This window comes from Miscanthus floridulus, chromosome 11, assembly GCF_019320115.1.
Source record: "Miscanthus floridulus cultivar M001 chromosome 11, ASM1932011v1, whole genome shotgun sequence".
NCBI lineage: Eukaryota > Viridiplantae > Streptophyta > Magnoliopsida > Poales > Poaceae > Miscanthus > Miscanthus floridulus.
In genome coordinates, this window is record NC_089590.1 from 87177247 (window position 1) to 87191546 (window position 14300).

Here is a 14300-nt window from a genome sequence, read left to right on the forward strand (position 1 = left end):
ACTAAAAAACTAAAAAAACATCTCAATAAATATAGAAGCCCCATATAAATATACCAGGCCACAATATATATTAGAGAAACATGGAACATTAAATCATAAAGAAATAATATTGCTAACAAAGTTCTAGAACACAATAAATGTTTAACAAAGGTTATGTAATTTATAAATAAAAATAATGTTGCTAACAAAGATCAAGATATAATGTAGCTAACAAAGATGTAGAAAACATAAGTTTGTTACTAACAAAGGTTATGTAGAAATGATGTATAAATAAAAATAGAATCCACCATTATTATTCTTAATTAAAAAACCCCTGACGGCCCATAATTTGTCATGTACGAAAGAATACAATTCTAGTACAATATTATATTTTAATACCTTAAGTTTGACTAATTATAAATAAAAAATATCTATATTTATGATACTAAATAAATATTATCAGATTAATTATAAAATATATTTTTATAATAAATTAATTTAAAGATATACTTGTGAATATTATTCACTTAAAACTTAATAAAACGTAAACTTCTTTTCGTGACACGTAACCTGTAGTTGCATTCTTTTTTAGAGGCACGTAGTAAATCACAACAGCAGCCCAAATAATGTAAGGGGCCACTAGACGTCGCAGAAAGACCCGTCTGATTTAAATACTCATTCAGGTTGTTCATGATAGAAAAGCAAACAGAAGCGCTAAAATAGCCAACACGTGAACAAAAGAACAGACTTTCCATAGCATGTATATTACACAATTCGTTGCTGCGAGGCTTGAGAGTTTCATGAAAAGTACAGTTCATGCCATGAAAAGCAAAAGGGACGGCACAAAATCTCATTTTTCATGTTATTACAGAATGTGGTTGTAAAATGAAGCGCCTTCCGAGCAAATTACAAAAATCAAACCGTATCAAAATTGGTAACCCTCCCTGGGGAACTCCAGTGTAAATGGAACCAGAGAAAAGGGGCCTACTCATCAGCGGCCTTGGTTCCGGTTACCACCCAAAGTCCAAATTGTCCCTAGGATTCTAGGGAGGGTGCCGTCGGTTGAGCCACGCGTCGCACATCTAGAAGAGGGTGAGCGAGAGGTTAGGGATGACCATGGGTCGAGTCACCGTCTAGGATTCTTTACTCCACCGATTCACATTCAGACCTCGCCCCAATTTCAGATCGGGTGTTCCTCTAACCCTAATATGGAGCCCTCATCTCCTCACCGCCTCCACTGCTAGCTTCCCATTGCTCCAACCTATCTCGATTCGTTGGTCATCTCTGGAAAGGAGCTGCTCCCAAATCCTTTGCTGCCGCAGTCAAAACTGAGCTCGCTCAAGTCGTTCGAGTCAAGATGAATCAAGGCGGTGGCCGCAATAACTACGGCGGCTTTGGACGGGGTGGAGGTGGAGGTGGTCGTGGTTGGGGTGGAGGGGCTGGTGGGTATGGTCGTGGTCTAGGAAAAGGTGGCCCCGGTGGTGGGAGAGGTCGCAATACCTGGGAGCATCGTGAGCAGCAGATCGATGATGGCAAGAAAGAGGGCGCTGATGAGAATCCACCTGCTGCGGAGAACCCCAATCATAAGTGGGAGCAAGCTGCTAGAAAATCAAAGGATAAGCAAGTGTCTATAGTACCTGAAGATCAGGGCAGCTAGCCAGAGGTGAATCAAGTGCAAGGTACTAATGACAAACGTTTGAATCCTATCAATCCTATGAAGCATGTTCAGAACAGGATTGCTTGTGACAATTGTGGGTTGTTTAATCACTCGACCAAGGATTGTAGAAAGGTTCTGTGTGAAATCTGTGGCTACAGTAATCATTCTACCTATGAGTGTAAAATATGTATGTTGTGGAATACTGGTCCAGAACTATGTGCAGCACAAGTGGATGATCAAAGTTTTTTCTTCATAGAGGTGTGCATAGATCCCAGGGTTTCTAAGGAGAAAGAGTACATAGGTGTCATAAACATCATTCAAGGGCATGCTACTATAAAACAAATAGAACAACAGTTTATGTACTTGGTTGGGTCCAACTCGTGGAAATGGAATGCACGTCGAGTTGGTGAGAATAGGTTCGTTATGAGATTCCCAACTGCAACTATGGTAAGGGACTGGAGCAAATGCAAGGCACCGGTAATGAATGATGTTGACACTTTGATGAAGGTTGAGCCATGGTGTCTAAAAATTGGAGCCAAAGGAATGCTGCAAACTGGTTAGTTTCGTGTGAGTGACATTCCTAGTGACCAAAGGTCAATCAGAACCATCACCAAGGTTGGAGGACTGGTTGGTAAGGTTGTTGAAATTGATGAGATGACTCAGTTCAGGGCTAACTATGTCAGGGTAAAGATTGCATGTAGGGATCTGCAGAAGGTACCTAGCACTGCTGAAGGAACTCTTGGGCTTTGCATACATGGCTTTGGATTTGAGAGGGAGATTCCAGATGAAAATGCCATGAAGAATTTGTCTAGTGGTATTGTTGTTGGATCCAAGGAACCGCCGAGCAAGAAACATAAAGCTGAAGATCAGAACAAACCCATCCTGCAAGCTGGCTCATCTAGCCAGTCTATGCCTATAGTGACTGAGGTTGGCTCCAGTAAGAATTCTCAACAACAAAAAGCTGTCCAAGCTTGCTGTTCTGCACCCAAAAACTGCTTAGTGGTTTTGCTGTTAAGAACAAAGATGTGAGTGTTGATAAGGTGAAACTGGGCAAGGTATCTGTGCAAGTGCTTTCTGATGAGCAAGTGAAAACAAGGGATTTACCTAAACAACTCAATCCTGAGGGGGTTACCAAGCCAGGAGAGATAAATGATCAAAATGGGAAAGTTCACATTCCTTAGTCCTTTGAACATTCTGATGCTGATAGTGAGATTCTCAGTGCTAAGTTAAGGGGTATTGGTGCTTATACTGATACTACTCTTGAAAACAAACAGAATGGGGAAGATGATGATCATCAAATTTGGCATATGGAGTTGGATGAGACTACTAAAAATGCTTCTCAAATCATGACTGAGATGTTAAAGCAACAAGGAAAGTGTCATGACAAAGCTGCTGATACAGAGATGCTGCAGTTGCCTTCCTCTCAGGCTCATCATGAGGATGTCACTGATAATGCTCTAAATTCTCAAGAGAGTGTTATCACTTATGATGGCGGGGAGAAGAACATGGTGATGGTTGACAAGTTGCTTGTGGACAAGGTGTGTCCTGTTGAAGAGATGGGCAAGGAGAACCAGCCCGAGCGCAGGAGGAGCGAGAGACTGAAGAAAGAAATGCTTTTGACAACTATGGAAAAGAATGAGGCTATGGCCAAAAAGAGGAATTTGGAAGGTAACCCAAGAATGCCCCGCAATCTTTCTGATGTTGATAATTCTGTTCTAAATAAGTTAGCTAAAGAGATGGGTGTGGTGACTCGAAATAATAGTTTTGCTACTTTTGATGTTCTTAAAGATCTGGAATCTGCTAGAAACTGCTTGTACTCAAAACATCAAATGCAAACTGGTGGTCCTGATCCTGTTGAAATTGTTGAATTTAATCCTGAGAATGATAATTTTGTTGAGAATGCTATTACTGAGGAGAATTCTGATGTGGAAGAAATGATGATTTTGCAATCAAATAAAAATAATTCATCAGTTAAAAAGAAAGTTAAATTCTCCTCGAGGGAGAGGAAGCAAGACCAGGAAGATTTTGGCTTCAAGACTCAAGGAATGTTTGCATTCCTGTGAGTCAAAATAAAAGGGAAAAAACAAAGGAAAAGATGGTAGTTCAAGGATTAATTTGGAATTGTAGAGGCCTCAAGAAAAAAAGGGTTTCCACTTTCTTAAAAAATCTTATCCTCGAGTTTAAGTTTCATCTTATTGGCCTACAAGAAACTATGATTGAGAAGTGTGAAGATTCATTATTGAGAAAGTTTGATATAAATCAAGATTACCTTTGGTTATGGAATGCTTCTAAAGGGAAGTCAGGGGGTATTTTGGTAGGGATTTTGATTGAACGTTCTGATGTTGGCTCTTTCAAACAAGGAGAATTCATGATTCAAATGAATCTTTGGGACAAAGTTGTAAAAACTAAATGGAACTTGTTAGTGGTATATGGGTCTGCCCATGATGAGAATAAGATGGCTTTTTTGGCCGAATTATCCCATTTTTGTGCATCAAATACTGAACCTATGATCATTGGAGGTGACTTTAACATTATTAGGTACTTAAAAGAGAAAAACACAATGGATGGAGTACATAGACATACTGCTCTTTTCATTTCATTGATTCGTTTTAATGAGTTAAGAGAATTGACTATGAATGGTGGTCTTTTCACTTGGTCTAATAATCAGGAACCTCCTGTGTTGGAAAAGTTACATAGAATTCTGATGACAAAAGAATGGGAGGACATTTTCCCTCAAGCAGTAGTTAATAAGCTACGAAGGGAGATTTCAGACAATAATCCTTTAATTGTTTCTACTAGGAAGTGTGAAAATTTGCCACACATTCAATTCAAGTTTGACTTAAGATGGTTAAAAAATCCTGAATTCTTTGTGCTTGTTGAGAAAATTTGGAATAAACCTTGTACGGCTAAGATTACAATTGACAAAATTCAGCAAAAGCTTAAATTGATCAAACAATTTTTTAGGGGCTAGGGCTTCAATTGACAAGGTGAAATGAGAAAGAAAAGAATTTCAAGGTGAATTAGCAGTTTTAGAATCAATTGAGGAGGAGGGTGGTTTATCTGCTGATCAAATTGACAGAAAAACATGGTTACTGGTTGAAAATTTAAAAAGTCTGGAACAGGAAAAATTATATTGGTATGAAAGATCCCATGAGACCTGGCTTCTCAAAGGTGATAGTAATACCTCATACTTTCGCAAATGCGCAAATGGAAGAAAGAGAAAGAATAGTATAATAAGTTTGGAAAGTGAGGGTCAAGTGATAGAAGGAGATGAAAATTTGTTAAAACACGCAACTGAATATTACACCGAACTTTTTGTTCCACCAAATGGGTATGAAATACAGATGGATTCTCGCATTTGGGCAAACATAACAAGAGTTTCTTCCCATGATAATGATATCCTGTGTAAACCTTTCACTGAACAAGAGATTAAGGATGCTCTGGATAAAATGAAAAAAAAATAAAGCTGCAGGTCCAGATAAGATTCCAATTGAGTTTTACCAGAGTTGCTGGAAAATAGTTAAGGCTCATATCATTCAATTATTTGATGAATTTTACAATCAAAGAGTTGATACTAGTAGGATAAACTATGGAATAATCACTTTGCTACCAAAAATCAAGGAAGCATCAAGGATTCGGCAATTTAGGCCTATATGTTTATTAAACTGTTTATACAAGTTGATTAAAAAACATTAACTCTCAAGCTGGAATCAGTTGCTGATAAGTTGATCCATAGTACTCAAACGTCTTTTATGAAAAACAAAAATACCGTGACGGGGATCATGTGTTTACATGAAATCATTCATGAAACAAAAAGGAGAAAGGAAACTGGAATTGTTTTAAAACTGGACTTCGAAAAAGCATACGACAAGGTGAATTGTAAAATATTATTTGAATGCATGGAGAAAAGGGATTTTCATAGTAAATGGTGTTTCTGGATAAAACAAGTTGTCTCGGGAGGTACTGTTAGTGTTAAGGTGAATAATAAGATTGGAACTTACATCAAAAGTTATAAAGGAGTTAGGCAAGGCGACCCATTATCTCCTATCCTTTTCAATTTTGTGGCCGATTGTTTGACTAGAATGATTTACACAGCTCAAGAGAATAACTTAGTTACATGTTTGATTAGTCATATTATTCCCAAGGCTGTCGCAATTTTACAATACACGGATGATACTATTCTTTTTCTTAAACATGATTTAGATGGAGCTACTCATATGAAACTCCTATTATATTTGTTTGAGATGCTTGCTGGGCTCAAAATCAATTTTAATAAAAGTGAAATTCTGATGATAAACGATGAGGAGAATTGGGGACAACACTATGCCAAAACTTTTAATTGTCAGGTTGGCTTTTTTCCCATTAAATATTTGGGGGTACCTATTAGCCCGAGTAGGCTTAAAGTTAGTGATTGGGTACCTTTAGTTGAAAAAGGAAATAAAAGGTTGGATGTTTGGAGGGGGGTACTCTATCCACTGCTGGAAGATCAACCCTCATAAATGCTAGTTTGACTAACTCCCCAATATATCATATGTCGGTTTATCTACTCCCTAAGTCAACCATCAGTAGCATGGACAAGACCAGGAGAACTTTTTTCTGGCAAGGTGGCGGAACCAAAATGAAATATCATTTGATAAAATGGGAAATAATTTGCAAAGACAAGAAGAAAGGGGGTTTGGGGATTAAGGATCTGAGAAAGTTGAACATTAGTTTGTTGTGCAAATGGTGGTGGAGGTTAGAAACTGAGGAGGGTCTGTGGCAAGAAATTGTTAAGTACAAGTATCTGAAAAATAAATCAATTCATGATGTTAGTCACAGACTTAATGATTCTCTAATTTGGGCAGATTTGTTAAAGGTTAAAAACATTTATTTGCAAGGCAGAAGTGTGTCCTTTGGGAAAGGAAACTTAACTCGATTTTGGCTTGATTCCTAGGTTTATAAGGATCCTTTATATTTAACAGTTCCCCTTTTATTTGAACTCTGTGAGAACAAAGAAATTACTGTTGATCATTTCTTAAAGGGCTCGGCAATTACGTTTAGGAGATGGCTTTTTGATGACTTAAGAACTAGCTGGAATAGGATTTTAAAGGATAGTATAAACATCCAGGTAACTGATAGAGATGACATGGTCTTGTGGAAAATTGGGAAGAAAGGAAAGTTTACTGTCAAATCAGTATATGATGCTCTTACAAACTCTCATACTGGAATGTATCACAAACGAATTTGGAAAGGTAAGATTCCAGAGAAAATTAAGATTTTTCTATGGCTTTTAGCAAATGATGCTATTTTAACTAAAGAAAATCTGAGGAAAAGAAACTGGCAAGGGGATCCTAGATGTGTGTTTTGTGATTCTATTGTGACTGTTTTTCATCTTTTTTTTTTCCAATGCCCTGTAGCTAAGATTATCTAGGTGATAGTAGCTAAATGCTTTGGAGCTCCTAATGTTCCTACAAATCTCGAGCAATGTTGGCTATGATGTGAGAAGTGGTTTCCGTTCGGTAACAAATTCACCACTGGGGAGTGGCTGCCATTTGCTGGGCGTTGTGGTAGTGTAGGAACAAAGTGGTGTTTGAAAAGAAGATTGTGAAGAATCCACTGGAAATAATATGTCACGCTTGTGCGCTTATAATTTACTGGTCAGGTCTATTTGCAGAGCTTGACAGAGATCAATTGATCGAGGGCGCCAATACAATGCTAAGGGTCGCCAAGGAAGTCCTCGCGGCTCAAACCACAAGACAGGTGAATCAGCTGCTTCTGGAAGATGGCAACAGTCGGAGAGCAGACCGAAGACTCTGCGTAATCCCAAAGGCTTCGAGACAGTCTGAATGAGGGAGTGTGACAGTCTATGGAATCTGAAAAGAACAATGCTTCTGGTGTTGTTAGTCTTTTGTCGGATGAATGTTTGTCCTAGCTTGTCAGCTCTTGTAACGGCTGTGCGAAATACTATGTGGCGCTCTTGTTGGTTTTTTTGTTGAGGTCAGGCAGAGTCTGGCTTCGGTTGGTTAGGGATTTCAGCTTAGGTTATGCTCAGTTAGTTCGATGGTAGTATGGTACTTCTGAATGCTCTATTCTACGTATTTCCGTTATCTCTAATGGAAATAGGGTTTCCCGCGTGGAAAAAAAAACCCTATCAATTTATGGCAAGTAGGCAACAAAACCTTTCCCAGACTACAAGTGTGTCAGATACTGTTGATGACAACAGACAATCTCTGAAGGCCATAATCTCAGCATTTAGCTCTGGCTTGCGTTCCTAGAAATAAATAGAAAATAGATCGAAATAAATTAACACTTCTTTTCCAATGGTTAGGCTGCTGTCTGAATAGAACAAACCAAAATCTTGGAAAATATAAACCCTCTGACTTCTTGACTGAGGTCTTCAGTCTTAGGATCTTCTTGAGCAACACGCGGAAACGAAAGAAATAACAGTGCCAATCAGCACGAAATTAAGGAAATAAAATCAAATTGCAGGGCTCCATCAGCCAAAGAAATAATCTTTTCCACTTAAAAAATTATCTTAGATAAAGGAGTTGGCTGCAAGAGTTTTTCTTTCCTTTTCTGCTTGCTACTTTTTTTTCCCTCACGCAGGGCAGCTGCATTTCATTGCTCTAATGCTTGCTCTGAGGCGATTTAAGAGCTGCAGACCTAGAAGCCCTTGTACACTGGTTTGGGATGGTTGGGGTAGACCATTCACCATCTTCCTTATCAACCCAGTCCTCAGGCTGCAATGGTACATCGAAGATTGTTAAAAAAACATTACTACTCATTGTATGTATGACACAAAAAATGTTTAAGTTATGTACCTTCTTAGCATCAGGGTCAGGAACTTCATTGGGAATATCATCATAGCCCTGAAAGTAAAGGAGAACAGATTAGCTATATTGCAAGAAAAGACAAATGAGAGCAGATAAACTAAATCCTAGTAGCTGGTTGAGGAATAATAAAAAAATGCAAAATATTTCAGCAGCTCTTAAATCTGGCCAGATAAGTTTTCGCTTATTAACAACATATTTACAGAGTCAGAGATATGATAAACTACCCCTGGCTTCTTGTCCTCAGGGTCAGGAATGTACTCCTTGTCATATCAGTCCTCAGGCTGCAAAAATCAATACATAATTCGAGTTACTTTAGCTATTTTTGAAGAAGCACTGGTAAGAGACACAGTAAGCAATGCAAAACTGTACCTTCCTGGTCTCTGGGTCCTTGATTTGCTTCGGGGGAAGGATATCCCAGTGCTCATGCACGTCTGCGGCGTGTATATGTGATGTGGATGACCAGAATGATTCCAGCAAGCGCGTATCTATTACATGTAACAACTGTTGGACCTGTATACCCTGTTTTTTTCTTTCTGAATTGACACCAAACAACTGAATATGCAAATGCCCAGTTTTTCCTATCAATAACAGATGCTACAGACATAAGTCGATGCCACAAAGTACCAACTCCTGCGCACAATCACTACCGGAGACGCCCTCTTTGTCGAGTGGGATCCAGTTTGCCTAGTGTATTATATCGGGCACTCGGCAAAGAGCTGGTTTGCCGAGTGCCGCACTCGGCAAAGAGCTGGTTTGCCGAGTGCCGCACTCGGCAAAGGGCGACACTCGGCAAAGAGCTAGTTTGCCGAGTGTCAAACACTCGGCAAAATAAGACACTCGGCAAACTGGAGGTTTGCCTAGTGTCTGACACTCGGCGAAGAACGACACTCGGCAAATCAGCGTTTGCCTAGTGTTGGATACTCGGCAAATCTTCACACTTGGCAAACTTTGACAGCCGCTAACGGCCCGTTACCAGGCGTTAATGTTTGCCGAGTGTCAATGGGCTGACGCTCGGCAAACTGAGCCTTTGCCGAGTGTCAGCCTGTTGACACTCGGCAAAGTCTGTCTTTGCCGAGTGTCAGTTCTTGACACTTGGCAAACCATTTAATTTTTTTTTCTTCTTGCCCCCAAACTTTTTCTGCTGTGCTCCTACAGTACCTTGAACTACATGTTCAAATTTGGCACATTTCTCGGTCATTTTGTTATATTTGTTTAATTTATTTCATTTAATTGAATTTTTTTGGATAAGTCAAATTTGAACTGCAAGTCATTCGAATAATGAAAAAAAAACGAATGGAAAAATGATATTCATGTTATTGAGTCTAATGTGAGGCCGTATCCAGGAACAGACCAGAAATTTCGAACATCTTGTTCACGAAACATGACCACGAATTTGCGGGCGAATTGTTTTTAAATTGTATAAAAAGCAAACGAAGTCCGAAAATCATGAAACTTGTCAAGATGTCATGATATCGTATGTGGAGGCTGTGATAAAAATTTGAGAAGGTTTCGCGCAAGTTGACACAACTATGCATTGAAATCTTACCAGATCCTTCACAAATATATGAATCTTCTTTGGAGATTCTTCTTCGTCAATGCATGATTATTTTTCATACATCGATACATGAATTTCAAGCAAACAAAATAGGTAACACAAGAAGCTAATTCGGAGCTCTTACATGAGTGCTAAAGCAAGCAATAAATCAGATAACGGCAGGCCTAAATACATGGAAAAGTAACATACTCCATCATCACAAACTGTAGGTCGTTTTGTAATACATCTAGATATATGCTATGTCTACGTACATAGAAAAAATAATGTATCTAGAAAAAGCTAGCAAATGAAAAGAAGTATAAAGTATTTGACTATATCCTCATTGAACTGGACTAGGTGTTTAATTTTAGCAAGTCAAAAGACTTTTTCGCAAAACGTCCACCGAAGCCGTTCTTGGGTGCCTAAAACAGGGCGGTGGGAGCAGACGGGGTCATGTTCTGAGCTTGGATTGTAGCCATAAAATAGGGGCCTATCGACTAAATATGCTCGGCAGTCCACCGAGAGGGATCCCTACGATGGTAGATTGATCGGTGGGATGCGCGAGACCAAGAACAAGAAGACAACAGAGACACAAGAGTTAGACAGGTTCGGGCAGTCAGCATGACGGAAGATAATCATAGATTATTATTAGTGCTGGCATAATGTCATTGTCACTGGTTTGGTTTTTCCATTCTTTGCACTTTAGAACCCTCCTCCAGTGCTCCAATGTGAGTTGTTTTCTTAGCAATTTCCGTACTATTTTTGCTGCAAGAGGAGAACCTTTTAGTTTTGCCACTATATCTTCCCTAGTTCCAAGTAGCTCAGGATATGATCTGACCATGAGTCAATTTTAGTAGATACACATGAATCAAAGAAGTCCCCAAATTCTTTGGCCCCTGACCGATCCAATTTTATCTAGGAACCATTTGTCTTGATAATATTTACCACATCTGACATTCGAGTTGTGACTATAACCATACTACCTTTTCCTCCACCTTGTCTAAATGGTGATAACAGTTTTTCCCACTCATCCTCATCACATCTCCACATGTCATCCAAGACAAGCAAAGACCGTTTACCTTTTAATCTTTGCTCAATCACCTTCTTGTAACTACCATGCTCCTTTGCATCTTGAACCCGAGGTATCTTTTCCTTAGCTTCTTGTGCCAATCTATTTGCACTGAACTTGAGAGCGACACAGATCCATACTGTAACTTAAAAATGACTTTTCACTTCCTGGTACACATGCTGTGCAAAGGTTGTCTTCCCAATACCCCCTGAGCCAACAATTGAAAGCACAGTCATTTCATTTCTAGAATATTCACCATGGGTAATGGAATGAACATGCCTCTGCTTCTCAATTTCCCTCCCATACAATTTAGGCTCCAAACTATCCTCACTGGTAATGTGCCATCACATGGTGGTAATAGCTTATATCTTTTGATCCTAGCAGAACCTTGTTAAGGACATCAAACACCTTGAGGCATATGGGCTCCAATTTTTGCACCAGATTTACCATCTTTAGGGATACAGCAACCCTATCGAACTTCACTTTCAGTGTTTGCACAGTTTGGACTTGTCGTCCATTTCGTGTAGTGTTGGGGTCCTTGAATACTGTCAGAATGAGCATAATTGTCAATCAATGGTAAACAGATGGAACAAAAGGTGCTTACCGACACTACGTGTAGAGCTTCGAGAGATAAACGCCAACTTTTGCATCAATTTTGCATTGATATTCTTGGCATCCTGGTTTGTTGGTGAAGCATGTGGGGAATTATCTTGCTCTTCACGTTCACCAAAGATCCTGTCATGCGAGCTAGAGGAGGGCTTCAGTTTAGCTACAACACCTTTGGCGGTGTTCCGAGCATGATGGAGGAGGCCTTGGACACAACTCCCGGCTTGTTTATCGGCAGCATGGTAGGTGCCGTCGAGCTCGTCCTGGATGCGGAAGTAGTCAAGCTCATCGAGCACATCATCAACACCATTGGCCATCACTCGTAGTATAGCTAGCTGGTCGTTCAGGTGCGGGTTATCAATTTCCCTGCCTGTGCCGCGCTCATTGCGTAATTCATCATCCTTACCATTCACAGTTTTGTTACTTCGTGAAGGCAAAGCCATATGCATTTGCAATATGTCAATGCAAATAATCAGAAACACATTACTTCACATTTTTAAATATGCATTTGCCGCCCATGTAGCTTATCCCCTAGGACGTGCATGCTGTGTGCTTTAATTTACTTTGTGCACCCTTTGGGGGTTCGTGCGCCGGTGCCACTTTCTGTACATAAACTGTCTTTCCTTTCTTAATTGAGAGGCAGAGCTCATGTTAGGTTCTTCAAAAAATATTGTTCGTCTGTTCAAGTGCCCTAGTATGAAATCCCGATCTATATGTTGCATATTATTTCCTAAGCCTGCAGTCAAAAGTTCGTAATGTTGTGGACTCTTGCCTGCAGCCTCAAACTTTAGCTTGTGGGACTTCTTGTGAAAAAACAAATGTGGTAACTCTCTGGAATAAATACCAAATTTTGCTTTAATTCCTTTTAGATTAGATACTTTGAAATGTTCTCACTTACATCTTTTATTGATATTTTGCCATTGGATGTAATGAGGAAGGTACTAGTAGGAATGTGCTGTGTTTGATATTCTGAGATCATATTAAGTCGGTTCAAGATGTTCAGACAAGACACAATGGAATAAAAGATGTTTTCAAGTCATCAGGCCATATCTCAAATTGATGCAGATACCAGTCAACTCATGCAGCCGCTCAGAAAATGACTGAGCTGCTCTGAACTGTCCATGGTAATAGAATGCATCACTTCAGTTTTGCGTGTAATTTTTCCCCTTAGTGTAGCTCGCTATCTTGGTGACACAAATGAATTTGTACCTTGGACTTGCTTTTTTAGACTATAAAAGGAGATGCAGATATGTCACCTGTTTGTCACACCAAATATTTGACCGTGCCTCGTTTGCACATAATGAACTATTAGTCTGTTAATTAGGTTAGCAATAGGTAATGTTTTGAAGTGACTGGAACTCTCTAGTGCACAAATAATTTAAATTCTCACTGTTATGCCATAAGAACCTGTTTCCTTATAGTTTATTTAACTTTATAATGCAATGGGAATTTCCTTTACATGTTTGTTCTTTTTCTTTCTTCAACGCAAAGAACATTAATGGAAAAGATAATTAAAAATATTTTATATAAGATGCATTCAACAGATAGTTAGATATGGTATTTCTTTTTCTTTTTGCTCTGAACTATATTTTTACTTTTAAGCTTTCCATGTCACAGGAGTGCAATTTCTTTTTCTGATAATAGTAAGTTGTAAGCTGCTCAACTGCACAAGTGCAAGCTTTCCTAGCTGCTGCCAAGTGCCAACACAGTAAGAGCTTTACTATTGCCAATATTTGAATTCACTTACAAATTGATTAATTGCTCCTAGCTTTGACAGATGCAGACAAACACAGATGCAGAGATTCTCAAAGCGGGGGAAGGGGTTCAGTACCTGCGTGGGACTCCGGCTCCGGATCAGTCAGCTATCGGCAGCACTCGGCCTGGCAGGACACGGCCGTCGATGATTGCTGTTGCTGCTCGTGCTGGGCGGAGAAGATGTCCGGGGAGGAGGACGAGAGGTCGCAGAGGGAGTGGTCGCTGGAGAGGAAGCCGCCGCCAGGCAGATGGGGTGCGACCGGAAGGAGTTGAGGTGTGGCAGACTGGTGGCGCCGGCGTCCGGAACCAGAAGAGCTGGGGCCTTGTTTTAGATCGAGGGTTAGGAACCGGTATCGGGTACTGTAGCACTTTTTTTTTATTTGACACTTATTGTCCAATTATGACCTAACTAGGCTTAAAAGATTCGTCTCGTAATTTACAATCAAACTATGTAATTAGTTATTTTTTTATCTATATTTAATACTCCATACATATATAAAAAATTTGATGTGAGAGAGAGAGTGAAAAAACTTAATCTAAGGCCCTGTTTAGTTCCCTCCATTTTCCAGAATCCAGATTTCCAAATTTTTTACAATCCCAAATCCAGAATCCAAGAATTCCCATGCACCTGTTTAGTTGCACCCAAAATCAAGAAATCCCAAATCACATATTGCCTCATCCCCATGCAGAAGCATGCATGCTGCTGCTTCTTCCAGCCATCGACGTTGCTGCTTCTTCCATGCAAGCCACAGGCCATCGTTTTGACACGCAAGCATGCATGCAAGCCACAGTCAACAGTTCGCAATGTTGACATGGAAGCCACGGTCAACAGTTCACAATTTTGACATACAAGCCACAGTTCACAAAGCCATCATTCACAAACACAGT

General features: G+C 39.7%; 2 protein-coding genes across 3 annotated transcripts; one reads left to right on the top strand and one right to left on the bottom strand.

Annotated features, from left to right (window-relative positions):
* The first annotated feature begins 950 nt into the window (after positions 1 to 950).
* Positions 951 to 7792, top strand: LOC136491479 (uncharacterized). 2 transcript variants are annotated; one of them, XM_066487792.1, is made up of 2 exons: positions 951 to 3304; positions 7278 to 7792. In XM_066487792.1, exons 1-2 carry the CDS (start codon positions 2944 to 2946, stop codon positions 7463 to 7465), a joined length of 549 nt encoding a protein of 182 aa, XP_066343889.1. In that variant the 5' UTR covers positions 951 to 2943; the 3' UTR covers positions 7466 to 7792. The 2 variants fall into 2 exon arrangements, with proteins under 2 accessions (XP_066343889.1, XP_066343890.1); XM_066487793.1 differs by having other exon boundaries at positions 956 to 3304; positions 7290 to 7792.
* A 231-nt stretch (positions 7793 to 8023) lies between these two features.
* On the bottom strand, positions 8024 to 13725 carry LOC136490773 (uncharacterized). Its single transcript, XM_066486963.1, has 5 exons — positions 13489 to 13725; positions 8818 to 8933; positions 8673 to 8729; positions 8437 to 8484; positions 8024 to 8355 (listed from the first exon to the last, which is right to left on the bottom strand). The coding sequence occupies exons 2-5, from the start codon at positions 8871 to 8873 to the stop codon at positions 8214 to 8216; spliced, it is 303 nt and encodes a 100-aa protein (XP_066343060.1). The 5' UTR covers positions 8874 to 8933; positions 13489 to 13725; the 3' UTR covers positions 8024 to 8213.
* Between the last annotated feature and the right edge of the window lie 575 nt (positions 13726 to 14300).